Source organism: Cervus elaphus, chromosome 15 (assembly GCF_910594005.1).
Source record: "Cervus elaphus chromosome 15, mCerEla1.1, whole genome shotgun sequence".
Classification (NCBI taxonomy): domain Eukaryota; kingdom Metazoa; phylum Chordata; class Mammalia; order Artiodactyla; family Cervidae; genus Cervus; species Cervus elaphus.
The window spans coordinates 66,808,947-66,831,272 of NC_057829.1; the positions used below are offsets into that span (position 1 = coordinate 66,808,947).

At 37.3% G+C, this 22,326-nt stretch overlaps 1 protein-coding gene across 4 annotated transcripts in view; it reads right to left on the reverse strand.

Moving 5' to 3' along the window:
- The window catches only part of NT5C2 (5'-nucleotidase, cytosolic II), a 98,667-nt gene that overhangs the window by 13,474 nt on the left and 62,867 nt on the right, over positions 1 to 22,326 (reverse strand). For 2 of the 4 annotated variants that reach the window (XM_043925227.1, XM_043925229.1), the window contains 3 exons: positions 3,444 to 3,561; positions 2,091 to 2,186; positions 1,737 to 1,760 (listed from right to left, as the gene is read on the reverse strand). In XM_043925227.1, the coding sequence (XP_043781162.1) occupies positions 1,737 to 1,760; positions 2,091 to 2,186; positions 3,444 to 3,561 (238 nt within the window). Of the gene's footprint in view, positions 1 to 1,736; positions 1,761 to 2,090; positions 2,187 to 3,443; positions 3,562 to 7,329; positions 7,380 to 22,326 lie in introns of those variants that run through there. The other 2 variants (XM_043925231.1, XM_043925228.1) reach the window with 2 other exon arrangements.

The window sequence follows — 22,326 nt, forward strand, 5'->3', positions numbered from 1 at the left end:
CAAGATTTTCTGTAATGAAAATTAAAGCAGAAAGAAACAGTAATGATATACTTTCCTCAGTCAGGTTTAGTAAGATGACATTGTCCTCTTGAATATCTTTCCCTATTCCCTTCATCATTTAAGAGTAATTCCTTTACATAAGGAAAGTTAATCATTATGCAATTAGAACCCAAACTGACTTATAAATACAGTTAGCAATTACATTTTGTTTAAGTGTCAAGTCATGCTAGTATACATTTAAAGTAAAAACTGACTCATGGAGAGGTAATATATTATAAAAGAAGGGATGCTAGACTTAGGAAGAAAACAGAGTTCAGTATTGCTAACTATCTGTGACCCACAGAATAAAGATTTGATCTCAACATTATTCTAACCTAAAACTTTAAAAGCCTTTAACTATTGCCTGAAAAGAGGTTCCAACTCACAGGCAAGGCATTTAAGGTGATGCTTGGTGGAGCCGTAATTTTTCTTCCAACTTTGTTTACCACTATATTTCAATAATTATCTCCGTTGCCCTCCATCTTCATTCTGGCCTTCTCCGTGGGCTTTCTAAAGACTGTACAGTGCTAAGTACTGTTTGAATGATTCTGCAGGTAACACATAAATGATTTATTTCTGAAACAATATTAAATATATTTCCAAAGAAACTATTTGGAAACTTTATTGGCTTCTTTGGGGGGAAGAAAGGAGGTCTATAGATCTCGAGTTAGTAAATCTAATTGTAATTCTAACATATGGAACTGCTTCTCTTTTTTTTCTTCTCTTCTCTATCTCCCACCCAATAACACAAAAATCCCTCTTCAGGAATTCATAAATAGAACCTTGGTTCATCATTATTGGGATTCTGAATTATAGTGACAATATCCATACATAAAGAGTCTGGGTTTCTAGTACTATCTGCAGTCACTTCACCTTCTAAATTCCACCTTTTGATATTCATGAACTTGAACAAATCCCTCAGAAAGAAATGGTGAAAGAAAGGTAGATATAACTACTGGTCTAATCAGATGTGTCAAGTAGGGTATTTATTTCATACTGTTCTCCTAGTGTATACCTGGAAATCACTGAGTCTGTGTAATGCCAGCTGAAGACTTAACAGATGATTCAATTCCAAATAGGGCATGGCGGTTACCTCAGATTTAAAGGAAACTCTGGTACAGTTTCAGTTAGTGTCTCTTATCACAAAAAAGTATTTACCAAAAAGACATTGTTTATTTAACAAATTTCAATGTAGACTGTGTGTAGTTTTTACTACTTTGCTATGAAAATAAATAATAGACTGATACTTAACCCATATTGGTTTTAAGAGTTGTTCTGACCCTAATAGTGTCAGTGGTAAATTAAGTGGTATAATAGTAGAGAAAACGTATAATTGTAAAGCCACAATTACAGAAATTGTCAAACTGGGGTATTGTGATTTTTAAAGAAAAAATTTGAGATGTTTCAAAAAAGATACTAGACACTAAATTTTATCTGCTGTTTATTACTAGGGTGGAGAGTTCAAATTAGGTAAGAATAGTGGAAATATGCTAATTATGAAAATAAAACTTATCCTTATTTGTTTCAAATAGTATCACTCTGTATTCATTTTAACCCCGTGTTTAAAAAAATTTAACCACATGATCAAATACCTGAAGGTATACATTAGAATATAAAAATAATGTATTAGCTGTTAAAAATCTTAGTCATTTACATTACTGTAGTTTTAAATTTTTCAAAGTACTTTATGTACATACCTCTTCTGAGCAGCTACCTGAGAACTGTATTAAAAAGGAGAAAATAAAAATCTTAGAATTTCAAATAAGTCAAAGCCACTACAGTTTTTTGGCAAGTTTCAAGATTAGCTTTGTTGGATGCTATATAATTTTAGAAGGCACTTAATTTAAACAAAATGTAACTGCTAACTATATTTATACATCAGTTTGGGTCCTAGCTGTCTAAAAAATAATTGTTAAGTATTCTTATGTAAAGGAATTGCTCTTTAATAATGAGGAAATAAGAAAGTATATTATACTGGGGAAGATAATGTCATCTTCACATTGTTTGACTATAAAAACACTAGAAAGAGGTTAAAGGTTCTTTGTACTCACCCCCTTATGAAGTTAAATCCATGTGCACAGACCAAGAGGTTTCCATAGGCATCAACTTTCAAAAGATTTCCATACAGTGTATCAAATACTAGTCCCCTATGGGAAAATGAAGATATCACCAATCACACAAAGTAATAAAGGCAAGGATCTAATGTAGTATTTACTCAATCACCACAAACCAACCTTCACCTTATTCAAGTTTTATGGTGGCTCATGTATGTACCCAAAAATACAACCCTAGAGGGTAAAGTGAGTGAATAAAATCTTAAAAACGAATCCCAGAGCAACTAACAAATACTTAACTCTGTCCAGATGAATAATCACAATTGTTTTGTGTGAGAGAGCTTAATCAAACAAGGTGTAAACAAAAATTTCTCTGAATACAGCTGGTTCTGTTCTAAAACAGAGCTTCTTTTTATTCTCTTAGACAACTGAGTTGGCTTCTATTTCCCTCTATTAGACATTTCTCGAGCCACCTGAGGTGGTCTGCGGTTCCCGTCGGATGGAAGTGCATTCTGCTGCCCAGTGAGAAGTGAAGAATCCTTCCCAAGCCCGCCTGTCCAGTCCGTCGTATCTCACCCCAGGACTTTTGTGAGAAATATTGTGAGCCGGGCGGGCTACAGTCCATGGGGTTGCAGAGAGTCAGACACGACTGAGCAGCTAAGCACACATGGGATACATATGATGGCATCTCAAAATAAGCCTCGTGTTAACCTCAAATCTTTCTTATCAAATCCAGAAATGGAAACTGCCAAGAAGGCTCCTGATTACCCAGTTAAATATATTAGCAAAACAAAATATATTAGCAAAACTCCCAACAGTGTAAGAGAGGAGCATCTGCAATTACTGACCATCAGTTTTAATAATCCCTCTTCTCATAAATTTGTTGTTGTTGTTTAGTTACCGAGTCCAACTCTTTTGCAACCCCATGGACTGTAGCCCACCAGGCTCATCTGCTCATGAGATTTTCAGGCAAGAATACTTTGAGTGGGTTGCCATTTCCTTCTACAGAGGATCTTCCCAACCCAGGGATGGAACCCGAGTTTCCTGCATTGGCAGGCGGATTCTTTACCACTGAGCCATCAGGGAGACCCCTTCTCATAAATGGATCTTCTTTAATAGCAATGAATTAAGTTCAAAGTTCAAATCAGGAACACAAAAGATATGGTGTACATTAAAGGTTCATGGTAATTTCAGAAAACCAACCAAAAAGCCCCAAAGACCTTTTGATGTTTTGTTGCATCTTTTTGTTTGTTTGTCTGGGGGATGGCATTGGTTAGGGACACATTTGGAATTATTAATTTGGGGGACAAAAGGATGGGTTTTAATCCAAAAATAATCTTGAAAAATTACCTGGTAGGGAATGTAGAGTCATATGCGAAGCTGAGAAGCTCTTGAGGATAGCCAATAGAAACCAATCTCTCCACGGTAAGCTCAAAGCCAAGGGACTCATACTCCGGGGACTTGTACACTGCACAAAGAGGAGGTTCTCATTAAAACACAGCCAATTAAAACGGAAGGCAGAGTGAATTTCAACTTTCCCAATTCCTCTCTCCTACTAAATTTGCCATTTTTCTTCTTTTCCTTCAAACTTCATGTTTTGTACTGCCTCAAGTAATCGCAGAACTCAACTGTTAGTCCGTGGAAACAGGTCATGTTATGATAGGAGTAGCAGCAACAAGATGAATTATCAGGCATTCCAGGCTTCTTCATTCTTAGGAAACCTAATCCAATCATTTTTTTCCTTTTTATTCTCTTAGGCCCACAATCTAAAGTTGGGAGGCGGGGAATGTAATAGGCACAGCTGTGGTATTAACCATGGGAATCTAATTAATATAAAACTAGAGAGAGAGGTCTATATAAGTTGAAGTCCTCACTGATGTGCATGACTGGTATAGGAATTCTTCAAAACTATTTTTAAAAAAAAAGACTAGTCTATTTTTAGAATTACTATCTGGCTTAGGAATTGCCTTAAGCTCCAACCAGCATAATTCTATTTGTTAGGATTTAGGTGTTTTCTTTTATCAGTCCTAACAATGTCATAGCCATCAAAATTGCATTTTACAAATTATTAGTGCTAAAACTACCATAAAAAGACATGCCTAAGACAGGGAAGTCTGGATATGAATTGGGAATCAGACACTGAAGAATTATAACTCATTTTATTAGACCTGATTATGGAAGAATGAATAAGTGCACGAATATATAATGTTATATATATACCTCCTTATCTGCCAGAGAACAATGAGTTTTTTACAGGTGAAGTAAAATAGATTTTGGAATATGGGGGTTTCTCTCAAATATAATGTATGTCTGAAGTTTTCTATAATGAAAAACCTTTTCAGAATCATCACAGTTCAGTATAAAGAAAATGTTGCTCCTTTAAACGGGTTTCTTCCAAAATAAAGGATGTAGGTAGACATTCTTCCATCAGTTTTCTAGGAGCAGGTAAGCCATATTAAAAACTTAAAAATAAAAAACACCTGTGATCTTGCTAACTGCCAAATGATGCCAAAAAAACTCCCCCAAACATCCTATTCTTATGTCTCATAATAATGAAACTATTATTATAGTTCTATCTACAATTAACACATAGCCTATGGCTCAAATGGACTCTTCATTGTAATTAGTCTGCCTATTCAAGTTAGAGCTAATATTTTAATGAGTATGATTCAACTTTCCCTTTCCGAAAACAATCCTTTAGAATATTTCTGGAAATACATAAAACGGTAATACTGGTTGCCTCCAGCTGGGAGCTGAGTAGCTAAGAGATAGGAGAGGAAAGGAGGCTTTCGTATACCTTCTTCTGTACCTTTAAAACTTGTAATATGTTAATATTATTTATCTATCCTTTTTAAATTGAAATTTTTAAAAACAAGGTGAGCTTTCAAAATCCTTCAATAAACATTTGTCATATTAAAAAGCCTACAAATTTTAAAGTCCTTTAGGAGATGCTTAAGTCTCAGCTCACCAGAAAAATGCCAAAAGAAGCTCTCATTTCTTCTGTGGAATGATGATTTCATGCCTAAGCTAACTCTGGCTAACATTTTCAAAACTGGCTATATTTTTCTCCTCCTCTCAATTTCAGCACCATCCTCACCCATCCCTCTCCCCCAAAACTTTTTAAATCCTCAGGCATGGAAGATGCACACTATTGTAAAGGAAGTGCTATGTATATATACATGCAAACAGAACAAGAGCCGGTGTATTATCATAAAAACTAGGAAAGCATGGTATCCATTGATGTCAATTTGAATTATTTTGAGAATATAAAATAATATCTCACCCCTCGAGCTTACGCCTCAACTGAAAGTAAATTTCATTTTAACAAGACTTTCACAAAACAAAGATTACTTCTCAATCCTAACAAAGCCCCACTTATTTCAAACAACATTTTATTTAATGGAACAAAATTCCTGTATAGCAAAGTCATTTGGATAATCCACTGATACTTATTCTCATAGGATTTAGCCCATATAAAATGTTTTCAATTATTAAATTTTCATAAAGATAATCTGCTGGATATACCTTAAGAATGGGAGACAGAAACAAAAGTTAATCATCCCCACTGATTACCTCTAAATGAACAATTTTCCCTAGTTAGAGAAGTGATGAAGTAATATTCATTAAAATCTATTTCTATGAGACAATTTGGACTGAAACCCAAATCAATTTATTGAGAGTTTTTAGTGAAAAAAAAAAATGTGGGAGGCTAGAGAACACAATTTCCCATTCTGCCATCATAAGGAATAGAACAGCAGAAAATAAACACTATACTCCTGTCATGTTTGCGTTTATTCCAGGGCAGAACTTCCAAATGATTGTCTAGAAACTCTACCTACTGAAGTAAATACTTCATATTTCCTTTCTCTCAATGAGTTTAGGATGCTTCCAAAAAATACAGTTTTCCCCAATTGCTTTTAAAGTTGCACGACAAGTACAAACATCAGTTGAAGCCAGAATTTAGGTTTTCCTGAGTCTCATCCAAAGCTTCTCATGGCGGTATATAGTGCCACTATTAAAAATGAATTTCTAGATTGCGCAGGCCATCAAAGTTTAGGCTTGGGTGTTGAAATACACTACTCTCCCTCCAGTTTCTTTCAGCTAGTCCAAAATAAACTGTTCTATTCACAGATGGGAATGGATTTAGCAAAGAGAGTCCAAGTTCCACTCTGACAACACCATCTATTTCACTAAGCTCTATGTTAATCAGTAAGACCTACAAGCTATTGACATTTTCTCATAAGCTTCCTGGATAATCATTTCAGTAACACGAACTCCCAGGTCATTAAATCATCTGCTAGAGAACTATACACTACAGCCAGGGCTGGAGAAGCAGAACTGCAGCTGCACAGAGCATGAATCTAGATGTTTGGTTCTAAGCGTCCCCTGAGGATAATTACAATCTGTTCTGACCTGGTGGCAAAAATGACTACTCTTGAAGCCTACATATCATGGCTCAAATGAATAAATAAATAAAAAGCAAAATTCCTTTTTCAGTCAACCAGGCACTTCAAAGCCAGCCTTGACATCTGTGGGTAACCATATGTATCACCTCAGACTTACAGCTCTATATGCCTCTACAGCTGCAAAGGGTCTAATTTCAATTCCTCTGGCACAACTGGCAAGTAAACGATGCACAGCTTCAAACTCAGTTCTTATAACTGACTTTCCAAAACACAGCCAATAACTTCAGGCGTAAACATAGCCTTACACATGCACTGCTTATTTCTTCTTCAAGAAGGTCCTCAGGCCTATCCAATATCCAGAGACAAAGGAAGAGGTTATTTTAAGGGCCAGAGTCCAAAAAAGAGGCCTGCTTCAGGCACCAGGGCAGCACACAGTGTTCTCAGGTTATGTAACCAGACTATAAAGAGAACAACCAAAGCTTTGAGAGCTGAAGCTACTGAGAGCATTTGAAGATATTCTTTACTCCATAATCTGTGAGAGAGAGAAAAACAGGTCTTCCAGAAGTATCAACTGCCCGTTGTGGGGATGAAAGCTGTGGGCTCTGTTTTGAGTAGATTTTGTTCATACAAGATACAGTCTGTATTAGAGGAGACAGTCCCTTTGGATGAGCCGAAAACTTTCTGCAGGGAAGTCTGGGACTCTCATGCACTTTTTACCTTTGCCACCAAGACACAGTGTGTGATAGTTTGGAGATTTTAGAAAAAAGGAAGGGCACACCTCGACAGAGGTTCCAGCCTAGCGGAATGCTGCTGCCAAAATGAGAACTCACATGAGGCAGACGCAGACGCGGAGTGTGTCACTCCAGTCTTGAAGGAGTCACACTGGCTCTCCTGTTAAAAAACAAAACAAAGCAACAAAACAAAACAAAAACAAAAACTGGTTTTAACACTGTTGTGATGGGCTGGAACAGAGAGATACCATTTGGAAACTGGTATTAATAGGAGTTACTGCCTCCTATTTAGAAGCCTCTGACCATCACTAAAATTCATCTAATTAGCCATAACAAGAGTACTGAAGATAAGCTTAAGTATTATACATTATTTAACTTTTCTTATACCCTAAGCCTAGAATACAAGCCTGATCCTGAAATGTTAAGTCAAAAGACAAACAGAAAAATAAATTTCTTTTGTCTTAGTTTATTTTTTCTGCCACATTTCAGGTTTATATGACAAAAACTGAATGCAACTGGTAAACAGAGTTTAAAATTGAACTACAGCAGGTGAAACAGACTAATAAAGAATACAAGAATAAACCAGAGCAGTCTCATCTCACTTTTAAGTGCTCATTTAAACAAAGTCCGCTTGTACCTAACAACCCACTTTTCTACCCTTCCAGCACCTAAATTTGTAATCTTGATACAGGTAAGAACCAACTTTCCCTATTAAAGATCTAACTAGATGTCCAAATATGGAACAGAAGGGAAATTTTTTTTGATTCTGGGAATGGATATTTGCCCTTGGTAAATGGAGTCGTATTACTCTATTTTTTAAAAGTTAAAGAAACTACCTAGTCTAGTAAAATAACTGACTTGAAGATACATAAATCTTTTAAAGATACTGATAAATTTAGGATATGAATTATGTTTAAGTTATAGGGTGTTTTCCCTAGAGACATTTAGGTTTTTGAAAACATATATTTAGATTCCTCCAACTTCTGTATTTTTTGTGAAAGGGAGATGGTACTAATTGGAAGAGCAAAATGACCAAATACAATGTTGAAAATTTCTAAAACTATTACAACTAGGAGAAATGAATACTACTAATCATACTATGAAAAGCAAAAATCCAACACAACCACTCAAGAACAGTTATTTGCTTTTATGCTATAAATGTGATCAACATCAACATTCTTTATTTAGGCTACATGATCTTGGTTCTCTGAGCTAACTAGGAAAGGTAATAATTCACATTTTCATTAAGGAAACTTTAAATTAAATCTATCCATTCTCATATAAACAAATACCAGAGGGCCTTTTCTATTTTTCACAACTATTTGAAAACCCCAACACACTATCATAGACAGTCAAAAATTTTCTCTCTAACCTATGAGATCAAAAATGATCTTTAAAAAATGAAAAATTCTAAAAACTACCTCAATTTTAAAGTACCTAAAATCCAAAATCTAGGTACCATTCAACACTTTCAGTAATACAAAATAAAACCAACTCCAACATGGCTAGATATGTAAGTAAGTGAACAAGCAGAGTCTGAAAGACTGTCAATCTTAATTCATTGCCAATGCAAAATTAAATGGTAATTAAAAGATTTATTTAAAAAGTCATTAAGAAATTAAAAGAATATTTATTTTAAAATAAAATGAAAAAAATTACCTAACTCAAAATTTCCCCTCTGAGAACCTATATGCTTAGTAGGAATGTGTATTTAGACTATTTTTTTCATTTTAAAACAGAAAAACTGGCATTTTTTGAAATAATAACTTTAAACACCCTCTTTAACCAAAGATGCTTGTTAATTTTTTTAAAAAAGAGAGAAACAGCTAGTATATAATTTTTCCCTCAAGAATGAATAGATCATCACACTCAAATGCTTGTACTTGAAGTTAGAAGAATGTAACAGACATCTGTATGTCTACTGTATACAGGTATTAGATGCTGAAAACAGAAAACAAAATAATTCATAATCTTAGGCCTGGAGGAGATCACAGTGTACCACAATTAGATTTTTATAATAAATTTTAGAAGATCTACAACACAATGTGACTAAGGAGGTACAGGACAGAAACGGGGCCAATCAGCCCAGTCCAGGAAGTCTTCTTAAAAAAAAAAACGTGTGATTTACTCAGGCTTATATGGATAATCCATTTTTATAACCAGTATCTCAAGGTACTACAAAATTTACCAAACTTTCTGAGACTCACATAACATGTTTCAAACACCTCTGTCAGGGTCAGGCAAGTCAATTAATGTGCAAAATGATCTAAGTGTTGGTGTAGGTCTTGGCATAAAGGGTGAAGGAGCTGTCGGCTATAGCTGACTTCCCTGTGGGAATGAAAGTTAAATGCTGCCCTTTATGTGATAACAACCAGCCTAGATTTTTACTTGGAATCTGCCAATTTTTAGCTACGGACTCAACTGAGAAAACCAACAAACTTTACTTGAGCCAAACGATGGTCTGTGGTTTCAGTTGTGCCCATGGGCCACTGGGGTGCAACCTCCAGTGTACACTTTAGATCAGATACTTCCACATAAGTTCTCTCATCTAACTGGAATGTTTCGACTGTCCTTTTCAAAGAGTCGTCGTCTGTTTTTTTTTTTTTTTGGCCGTACCACACAGCTTGTGGGATCTTACTTTCCTGATGAGGGACTGAACTTGTGAATCGGCCCTTGGCAGTGAAAGCTGAGTCCTAATCACTGGACCACCAGAGAATTCCCCTCTTCAAAGAGTCTTAAAGAAGTAGAACTTAGCTACTTAATGAATTGGAAATCCAGGTGGAAATAAATTCATTCTTCAACAACCACAGAATATCCTAGATAATGTTGTTCTACTCATCTCAGGAAAAACGGAGTGAAAGTCACTCAGTGGTGTCTGACTCTTTGCAATCCCATGGACTATACTATACAGTCCATGGAATTCTCGAGGCCAGAATACTGGAGTGGGTTGGCTAAGATCCCCTTCTCCAGGGGATCTTCCCAACCCAGGGATCGAACCCAGGTCTCCTGCACTGCAGGTGGATTCTTTACCATCTAAGCCACAGGAAAAATTGAGGGGTGGATTAAAAAAAACTTAGAAAATAAAGGAATCTTTACTGTAGTCACTCAGTCGTGTCCGACTCTTTGTGACCACATGGACTGCAGCCTATCAGGCTCCTCCATCCGTGGGATTTTCCAGGCAAGAGTACTGGAGTGGGTTGCAATTTCCTTCTCCAGGGGATCTTTCCAACACAGGGATTGAACCCAGGTCTCCCGCATTGCAGGCAGACGCTTTACCATCTGAGCCACCAGGGAAGCCTGTAAATCAAATCCCTTATGATTATACAGTGAAAGTGAGAAATAGATTTAAGGGACTAGATCTGATAGACAGAGTGCCTGATGAACTATGGATGGAGGTTCCTGACATTGTACAGGAGACAGGGATCAAGACCATCCCCATTGAAAAGAGATGCAAAAATGCAAAATGGCTGTCTGAGGAGGCCTTACAAATAGCTGTGAAAGGAAGAGAAGCGAAAAGCAAAGGAGAAAAGGAAAGATATTCCCATCTGAATGCAGAGTTCCAAAGAATAACAAGGAGAGATAAGAAAGCCTTCCTCAGCGATCAATGCAAAGAAATAGAGGAAAACAACAGAATGGGAAAGACTAGAGATCTCTTCAAGAAAATCAGAGATACCAAGGGAACATTTCATGCAAAGATGGGTTCGATAAAGGACAGAAATGGTATGGACCTAACAGAAGCAGAAGCTATTAAGAAGAGGTGGCAAGAACACACAGAAGAACTGTACAAAAAAGATCTTCACGACCCAGGGTGATCACGATGGTGTGATCACTCACCTAGAGCCAAACCTCCTGGAATGTGAAGTCAAATGGGCCTTAGGAAGCATCACTACGAACAAAGTTAGTGGAGGTGATGGAATTCCAGTTGAGCTATTTCAAATCCTAAAAGACGATGCTATGAAAGTGCTGCACTCACACTGTTTATAATAGCCAGGACATGGAAGCAACCTAGATGCCCATCAGCAGATGAATGGATAAGGAAGCTCTGGTACATATACACCATGGAATATTACTCAGCCGTTAAAAAGAATTCATGTGAATCAGTTCTAATGAGATGGATGAAACTGGAGCCCATTATACAGAGTGAAGTAAGCCAGAAAGATAAAGAACATTACAGCATACTAACACATATATATGGAATTTAGAAAGATGGTAACGATAACCCTATATGCAAAACAGAAAAAGAGACACAGAAGTACAGAACAGACTTTTGAACTCTGTGGGAGAAGGTGAGGGTGGGATGTTTCGAAAGAACAGCATGTATATTATCTACGGTGAAACAGGTCACCAGCCCAGGTGGGATGCATGAGACAAGTGCTCGGTCCTGGTGCACTGGGAAGACCCAGAGGAATTGGGTGGAGAGGGAGGTGGGAGGGGGGATCGGGATGGGGAATACGTGTAAATCTATGGCTGATTCATATCAATGTATGACAAAACCCACTGAAATGTTGTGAAGTAATTAGCTTCCAACTAATAAAAAAAAAAAAAAAAAAGTGCTGCACTCAATATGCCAGCAAATTTGGAAAACAGCAGTGGCCACAGGACTGGAAAAGGTCAGTTTTCATTTCAATCCCAAAGAAAGGCAATCCCAAGGAATGCTCAAACTACCACACAATTGCACTCATCTCACATGCTAGTAAAGTAATGCTTAAAATTCTCCTAGCCAGGCTTCAGCAATACATGAACCGTGAACTTCCAGATGTTCAAGCTGGTTTTAGAAAAGGCAGAGGAACCAGAGATCAAATTGCCAGCATCCGCTGGATCACAGAAAAAGCAAGGGAGTTCCAGAAAAACATCTATTTCTGCTTTATTGACTATGCCAAAGCCTTGGACTGTGTGGATCACAATAAACTGTGGAAAATGCTGAAAGAGATGGGACTACCAGACCACCTGACCTGCCTCTTGAGAAACCTATATGCAAGTCAGGAAGCAACAGTTAGAATTGGACATGGAACAACAGACTGGTTCCAAATAGGGAAAAGAGTAAGTCAAGTCACCCTGCTTATTTAACTTATATACAGAGTACATTATGAGAAACGTCGGGCTGGAAGAAGCACAAGCTGGAATCAAGATTGCTGGGAGAAATATTAATAACCTCAGATATGCAGATAACATCACCCTTATGGCAGAAAGTGAAGAGGAACTATAAAAAGCCTCTTGATGAAAGTGAAAGAGGAGACTGAAAAAGTTGGCTTAAAGCTCAACAATCAGAAAACTACAATCATGGCATCTGGTCCCATCACTTCATGGGAAATAGATGGGGAAACAGTGGAAACAGTGTCAGACTTTATTTTTTTGGGCTCCAAAATCACTGCAGATGGTGACTGCAGGCATGAAATTCAAAGATGCTTACTCTTTGGAAGGAAAGTTATGACCAACCTAGATAGCATATTAAAAAGCAGAGACATTACTTTGCCAACAAAGGTCCATCTAGTCAAGGCTATGGTTTTTCCAGTGGTCATGTATGGATGTGAGAGTTGGACTGTGAAGAAAGCTGAGCGCCAAAGAATTGATGCTTTTGAACTGTGGTGTTGGAGAAGACTCTTGAGAGTCCCTTGGACTGCAAGGAGATTCAACCAGTCCATCCTAAAGGAGGTCAGTCCTGGGTGTTCATTGGAAGGGCTGATGCTGAAACTCCAATACTGTGACCACCTCATGCGAAGAGCTGACTCATTGGAAAAGACCCTGATGCTGGGAGGGTTTGGGGGCAGGAGGAGAAGGGGACGACAGAGGATGAGATGGCTGGATGGCATCAGCGACTCGATGGACATGAGTTTGAGTAAACTCCGGAAGTTGGTGATGGACAGGGAGGCCTGGCGTGCTGCGATTCATGGGGTCACAAAGAGTCGGACACAACTGAGTGACTGAACTGAACTGACTTAGTGTAGTCACTTGATTTGGTCCCCCACCACAATACTGAACAACTATGTCATAACAACTGTAATTATCTGAATCTGATTCCTTCACATGACTGTGAAATCAAACAAATGTTCCCATTAATTGAAAGAAACAGTCATGTCATGGTCTGCCTAGGTAACCAACTTTCAGAGTTCCCTGACCCAGCAGGTTTTATCTATAAGGTTTAACCTAAATCTTCCCTACCCAGCTTAACTCTGTTATCATTTGTCCTATTCTCAGTGGTCATTATCCCTATGATAAAGGAAACATTCAGAGAATGTGTAAGCAGAAAAGAGATAATGCATCAAAGAGAGCTGTTATGTTAGGAATACTTTAAAAACAAATTTCTCCATGTTGAAAATGGCATGTGATTTTTTTAAAAATTCATTTTAGTAATTTTACTGATGCAGCAAGTATTACATGATGTTTATTCCCACAGAAAAATCTGACTTACATTTGAATGTCTTTATGCTTGGCAATGGAAAACAAAGGCCATGAACACTGAAAATGAATTTTTACACTATGTAATATAGAGATGAAATTGGGTTTTAATAAGCAATCTTTTCAATTCCCTAATGATCTAGGGAATTGGTCCATAGGGTCGCAAAGAGTTGGACATAACTGAGCAGCTGAACTGAATGATCTAGGAACAAACCACATAATACTGCAATTCAGAGATGAATTTATAAAATTAGTGAAAACTCTACTGGGATATAGAAATGACAAAAAGGAAATCAATCAAAGCTTGGAAATGACGTGTAGTCACAGATATATATTTACTGATATCTATCTATCTACAAAAGGGCTGCCTAAAAGTAATGTGGGCTTCCCTGGTGGCTCAGTGGTAAAGAATCCACCTCCCAATGCAGGAGACGCAGGTTTGATCCCTGGGTCGGGAAGAGAAGGAAGTGGCAACCCACTCCAATATTCTTGCCTGGGAAATCCCATGGACAGAGGCGTCTGGTGGGTTACAGTCCACAGGGTCGAAAAAGAGTTGGACACGACTTTAAACAATAAGAGAAGTAATGTATAAACTTAACACATGTAATATAAATCTATATCTAAAAATCATAGTTTTCAGAGTATATATCTCAATTAATACAAAGAACTTTAATCCACAAGAAGAAAATGCACTGGAGTATTAAATAGTATTTCTTTTTTAATTCTTTCCTAACATACAGACACCACCTCAAAAGTATGCTTGGCTGGAGAAATAGTATTTCATTTCCTGAGGGAGGTAGTGTAAGAAAGTCTGAAGTTTAAGAAAAAAGCAGCAAGAGAAGCTCCAATAAAGATCATATTCTAACATATATATATATGGAATTTAGAAAGATGGTAATGATAACCCTATATGCAAAACAGAAAAAGAGACACAGATGTACAGAACAGACTTTTGGACTCTGTGGGAGAAGGCGAGGGTGGGATGTTTCGAGAGAACAGCATCGAAACATGTATATTATCTATAGTGAAACAGATCGCCAGCCCAGGTTGGATGCATGAGACAAGTGCTCGGGCCTGGTGCACTGGGAAGACTCAGAGGGATTGGGTAGAGAGAGAGGTGGGAGGGGGAATCAGGATGGGGAATACATGTAAATCCATGGCTGATTCATGTCAATGTATGACAAAACCCACTACAATATTGTAAAGTAATTAGCCTCCAACTAATAAAAACAAATTAAAAAAAAAAAAGATCACATTCTCAAATAGAAATGAAAGGACTGAAAAAGACCTTTAAATTTAAAGACTGTTTTAAATATAAAGTCACTTTGTTGGTATTTTGCCAGTTTCTTCCACCTGATTTTTAAATTTAACTTTATTAAGGATATTTTTTAATCATACATAAAAGTAGAGAGAAAATTAAATGAACTACTTTAAACCCATCACCCAAGCTTTAACGATTATCACTATTTTGTATTCTTGTTTCATCTACCCTCCCTAATTTATTCTACCCCAATTGAGTTAACTATTATTAGATGAGAAACTTTTTAAACTGATCTTTAACAGAACATTTAAACAGCATAAATGTACACAAATATCAAGGGCTTCCTGGGTAGCTCAAACAGTAAAGAATCTGCCCACAAAGAGGAAGGCCAGGGTTTGATCCCTGGGTCAGGAAGATCCCCTGTAGAAGGTCATGGAAGCCCATTCCAGTATTTTTGCCTGGAGAATTCCATGGACAGAAGAGCCTGGCAGGCTACAGTCCATAAACTCACGAAGAGTCAGACACGACTGAGCGACTAACACACACACACAAGTATCATACATATGCACCTACAGAATTATTCCATTACCTAGGTCAGGTGATCCTTTAATTACAGCTTAAATCTCCTTTCCATTTAGAGGCCAATGAAGAACAGTCTTTTTATTAGCAGTAAGTTATTATAAAACCCTTCCAAATTAACGATTGCTTAGAAATATTTTAACTATACTATGGTTATCAATTTTATAGTTTTGATGAAAAAATCATTCTACCAAAAGCACTAATCTTTTAGTATGATAGGACTGGCTTAGTATTACCATGCATTAATACTCTCAGGAAATCCGAGTTAACATATAGGCTGATATGCTGGGCGGAACAAAATAAAACAGTGTAAACATGTGAGAAAATTTTTAAACTAGGGACGCCATCAACAATAGCTCAGTTTAAAAAAAGAATAGCTTAAATCAGTTAAAGAAACAAACTAATAAAATATTCCTACCTAAGGATCAATGAATCTATTCCAAAGTAGTTCTCCCTAAAAGACAACTATCCCTCAAAAAAAGAAAAACCAAAAAATCTCCAAAACAATCCTGAAATGAACACAATCAAACTGTATTATGCCTTTCCCCCCATTCTTTCCCCAAATAATGCCTTTTAAAAGCAAATATAGTAAAACTTACTCATCAAAATGAGACTTTTCTCATTCAAAATAACCACTCCATAGCAATATATACTTACTCCAATAATGCATGACTCAAAACATATCTGAAATTGTTTCAAAATTACTTTCAGAGTCTACAGCACGTTGTTCTAGATATATATCGCCCTGGTAATATGTTTTCATCAACAAACGATGAATTTAATTTAAGATGGTGGGGAGGCAGTTATTGAGAGCAACCAGTGATTAAAAGGGAAATTGAAGCTGGGTTAAAAAAACAGGTGAGTGCTGAGAGCTTCTCTGGTGGTCTAGTGGTTAAGAATCCACCGTGCAACACAGGGGACACCGGTTTGATCCCTGGTCTGGGCAGATCCCATAAACCTCAGAGCAACTAACTTGAGCGCCACAACTACTGAGCCCATGCACTACAACTACTGAAGCCTCCATGCCTAGAGCCCATGCTTTCCAACAAGAAAAGCCACTGCAATGAGGAGTCCACGGACCACAACCAGAGTACAGCTCCCACTCACAGCAACTAGAGAAAGCCCATGCACAGCAATAAGACCCAACACAGCCAAAAATTTAAAAAAATAAATATTAAAAAGCAAAACAGGTGTGACTACTTGAAGCAATGAAGTAGATTTTCATAGAATTGGCTATGAAAACAATTCCAAAAGAATTACTAAAATTCTAAGAAATAGCCATATTACAGTAATTTTTCTCTAATCAGGTGACTTTATGAAGGATAATATGTATTTGGAAGCATATCTTCTTATGGACATTCTTTTATAAAAATTAGTCTTTTGACCCATTTTATATGTGTTTAATTTTGCAAGTCACTTCAAATCTCTTCTGGGGGTTTACATAAAAGTAAACTTTATTGCTTTGTATGTAATAAACCTTCTAGCTATGTAAACTGATTCAACCATAGGCCCTGTCAAGTACAGCTTATTCTAACTGGATCTTTGATACAAATCACTGATTGTACTTGAGTACTAAATTATCACTTCTCATCTTCACAATTCTTTTTTGGGTTGAGTCCTCATAATGTATTCTAATTAAATTTTTGTTTTGCTTATTTTTATGAGGGTATTTTCCAACTTACTTTTACTGATAAATCTATCAACTAGCATCCTTGTTTTTTTCTTTTATGGAAAGGGATCATCTCTTTTTGGAGAAAGGTTTCCCTCACTCCTTTTATCTGTTACCCTAGTTTCTCTATTCACTCAGCTTATCCCCCTTTTCTACTGTTTCAGAAGAAACAAGCAACAGAAAACCACCTTCAAAAGTTCTTTTGAGAAAAAAAAATTTCTCAGGGGAGAAATGAATGCACTTATCAAACTACATCTGTTTTTATATTACTTTAATCTTCAACTCTGTATATTTGATCCATTCTCAAACTGATACATCCCTCATGAAGAAGACGATACACATAGGTTAATAAAACTTTCACTGACTTGGAGGCTCTCATTCACTAACACAAAAACCTCTTGCACATGGAGAATCTGTCTGGAGGGCTGTGCGTGCTGCATGCTAAGTCTCTTCGGTCATGTCTGACTCTGTGACCTCGTGGACTGCAGCCTGTCAGGCCCCTTTGCCCATGGGATTCTCTAGGCAAGAACGCTATGTGTGGGTTGCCATGCCCTCCTCCAGGGAATCCTCCCAACTCAGGGATCAAACCCGTGTCTCTTATGTCTCCTGTACCGGCAGGCGGGTTCCTCACCACTAGCATCACCTGGGAAGCACCCCAGAAGAGACATAGAAGTTGTTGTTTAGTTGTTAAGCTGGGTTCAACTTTTCTGCGACCCTATGGACTGGAGTTAGGTAATAATGTGCAAGTTCTGTTTTCCAAGTTATGAGAAGGATGCTCTGACTATCTCATGACCTAGGATAAGAAGAATTTCTCTGCCCTTTTTGATCATCTTCCTTGTGGTTATCTTCCTTGGTTTATAAAACAGAACTTTTTTTTTTCAAGAAATGCATTTCTTTAAGAGACCCTGTTGTCACACTAAGAACTTCAGATTCATCCAGTTTATACCCATCCACAATTAAGTTCAACTCAGCTGATGTTTCATATTCATTTCATTCAGCACTATTGCAAGGAACCTCATCTTTCTTTAAGGAGAGGTGCTGAAGCACAGACAAGTTTACATTGTCATATGTTTCACTTTTTAAAAAAGTGCTCTCCCTGCAAATACGGTCAAATGATTGACAAGAATGTTAAATCCATTTAGCAAGGAAACAGCAGTCTTTAATGGTGTTAAAACTAGATGTCCACATGTGAAAGAATGAAGTTGGACCCTTACCTTATACCACACAAAAAAAATTAACTCAAAATGGATCAAAGATCTAAATGTTAAGAACTAAAAATATAAAACATTTAGGACGTTTTCATTACACTGTATTTGGCAATGATTTTTGGATGTGAAAGCAGCAAAGTCACAGGCAACAGAAGAAAAAACAGGTAAGTTAGTCTTCACCAAAATTAAAAACTTTTCTGCTTCAAAAGACACCATCAAGAGAGTGAAAAAACAACACACAGAATGAGAGACAATATTTGCAAATCATATACCTGAGAAGGGATTAACATCCAGAATATTTAAACAGCTCCTACAACTCAATAGCAAAACAAACAACCCATTTAAAAATTGGACAAAGAACTTTAGATATTTCTCCAAATAAGGTATACAAATGGCTAATAAGCACATGAAAGATGCTCAACATTACCAATCATTAGGAAAATGCAAATTAAAACCACAATGAGATACCAACTCACACCCATTGAGAGCTATTATCAAAATAAAAACAACAGAAGCTTGAAAATAACAGGTTTTGGTAAGCATGTAGAGAAACCGGAACCCTCTTGCATGGCTGATGGCAATGTAAAATGGTGCAATCACTGTGAAAAACAGTGTGGCAGTTCCCCCAAAAGTTATACATAGAATTACCATATGATTCGGCAATTCCATCCCAGGGTATAGACCGAGAATAACTTAAGCAAGGACTTAAGCAGATACTTGTACACCATTGCTCAAAGGAGCATTAGTCACAGATTGCAAAGATGGAAGCAACCAAAGTATCCACTGACAGTGGATAACAAAATGTGGTATATAAAAATAAGGGAACATTATTCAGCCTCAAAAAGGAACGAAATTCTGAGATATGATAAAACATGGATGAAATTTGAAAACATTATGCTAGGTGATATAAGCTAGACATGTATGACTCTACTATGTATATTAAACATCTAGAATAGGTAAGTTCACAGATACATAAAGTAAATTAGAGGTTACAGGGGTTGAAGGGAGGAGGGAATGAAAAATTACTGCTTGATGGGTACAGGGCTTCCCTGATAGCTCAGTTCATAAAGAATCTGCCTGCAATGCAGGAGACCCTGGTTTGATTCCTGGGTTGGAAGATGCACTGGAGAAGGGATAAGCTACCCACTCCAGTATTCCTGGACTTCCCTGGTGGCTCAGCTGGTGAAGAATCTGTCTGCAATGTGGGAGACCTGGATTCGATTCCTGGGTTGGGAAGATCCCCTGGAGAAGGGAAAGGCTACCCACTCCGGTATTCTGGCCTGGAGAATTCCATGGACTGTATAGTCCATGGGATCACAAAGAGTCGGACACAACTGAGAGACTTTCACAATGGGTACAGAATTTCTGTTTGGGATGATGAAAAAGTTCTGGAAATGGATAGTGGTGAAGGTTGCACAACACTGTGGATGTATTTAATGCCACTCAATTATATGATTAGAAATGAAAAAACAGCAGTTATGTTACGAATATTTTACCACAATTTAAACAAAGGGAGGGAAAATGTGCTCTACCCTGTTTGAGATGTCTTGAGGGACAGTCCACCAGTATTATATAATACTTCTTACTTTAGAATTCTTTTCCTCACCCCTTTAAATGCTTCTAATGCCAATAAGCTTGGTAAGAATACACAACTGCTGACAGAAACATGATCTGAGTGCCCTGGACTTTAGTCCAAGCAAATACACCATGCAAAAAATGTTCATTTAAATGTCAAGTGAGTTGAGTCAGCTCCAGTAACAATTAAACAAGATCAGAGGGCATCTACTATGCCTGAGAGGATAGGATAAGAAACCAAAAGTCCTGAGATGCTTCTGCAAGTAGCAGGGTAACCTTCTGATTGACCGAGACTAAGAACCAGTTTCTCTTTATTTCTTCCCTGATGCTCCTAATAGCTTTTTATTCTATCTTCCTTCCCCACTTTAGGCTTGTTAATGCAAAGTGCTTAGGTATATGGGATTATTACATTTCACCCCCAGCAGTTCATGATATGGTGTAGACAGGAGAGGAGGTCAGAAAAATTCAAAAGGAAAGAGTCTAAAACATATTTTCAATCCCTCCCAAGATTTTTTAATTGGAAAAAAAAAAGCACGATTTTAGAATTCTAAGAATATAGTACTCTGAAGCTTCATTCCCTTAAGATTGCTTCTATTAATAAAAATTAAAGAAAAATTGGATAAAACTATAGCACTCCCCCCTTGTCTTCGATGGATTCATTCCAAGACCCCAACTGGATGCCTGAAACTGCAGACAGTATCAAAGCTTACATACACTACTTTTTCCCTATACATACATACCTCTGATAAAGTTTATAAATTAGTCACAGTAAGAGATGAACAATGATAATGTAATAGAACAATTATACCAATATACTATAATAAAAGTTACATGGTCCTTCTTTCTCAAAATATGTACAAATTTAATGCCTTTTCCATCTTAACTAAGCCTCATCACACACACAGTAGCCAAAGTTTTTATGATTTTCTAGTTCCTTTTACACAATTTCATGAACAGAATATTCATTCTTACTATAGACCTTGGTAACCTTAGCATATGATGATTTTTTTTTTTTCCTTATTGAGAACTTTTTCTTTTTCTTTTTTTTTGAGAATGAAATTTCATTTGGTTTCTCTTCAGCATATATGCACTGCCATATATTACTCATCATATTACTCTTGCTCTTTGGGGCCACTAATAAAAAATAAAGGTCACTTGAACACAAGCACTGTGATATCATGACAGCTGATCTAATTACTGAGAGGGCTACTAAGTGACTAACAGGGAGGACACTCTGGACAGAGGGATGATTCATATTCTGGGTGGGATGAAACAATCAAGTACAAGAGTCCATGAAGCTACTCAGAATAACGTGCAATTTAAAACTTACGAATTATCATTACCATCTTTCTAAATTCCATATATATGTGTTAGTATGCTGTAATGTTCTTTATCTTTCTGGCTTACTTCACTCTGTATAATGGGCTCCAGTTTCATCCATCTCATTAGAACTGATTCAAATGAATTCTTTTTAACGGCTGAGTAATATTCCATGGTTCGGGATGGGGAATACATGTAACTCCATGGCTGATTCACGTCAATGTATGACAAAACCCACTGCAATGTTGTGAAGTAATTAGCCTCCAACTAATAAAAATAAATGAAAAAAAAAGAAAAAAAAAACTTACAGGTTGTTTATTTCTGCAATTTTCCATTTAAGTATTTTCAGACCACAGTTGACTGTGGGTAAATGAAACCATCAAAAGTGAAACTGTTGATCAAGGGGCAACTACTGTATCTGGTCCCATCACCTCATGGGAAATAGATGGGGACATTACTTTGCCAACAAAGGTCCATCTAGTCAAAGCTATGGTTTTTCCAGTAGTCATGTATGGATGTGAGAGTTGGACTGTGAAGAAAGCTGAGCGCCGAAAAATTGATGCTTTTGAACTGTGGTGTTGGAGAAGACTCTTGAGAGTCCCTTGGACTGCAAGGAGATCCAACCAGTCCATCCTAAAGGAGATCAGTCCTGGGTGTTCATTGGAAGGACTGATGCTGAAGCTGAAACTCCAATACTGTGGCGACCTCATGCGAAGAGTTGACTCACTGGAAAAGACCCTGATGCGGGGAGGGATTGGGGGCAGGAGGAGAAGGGGACGACAGAAGATGAGATGGCTGGATGGCATCAGCGACTTGATGGACATGAGTTTGAGTAAACTCCGGGAGTTGGTGATGGACAGGGAGGCTTGGCATGCTGCGATTCATGGGGTCGCAAAGAGTCGGACACGACTGAGCGACTGAACTCAACTGTATCTGTAGTTTAAGGATGCGGACTACATTTAGACGCCAGAGCAAGACGGATTTTGCTTTAGGGAGAATTCCCATTTTGGGGAAAAAAAAGAAGGCTTTTATCTTTTATGTTGATGAACTTTTTTCTATTATTAAGTTCTTATCAAGAGATGAGTAAA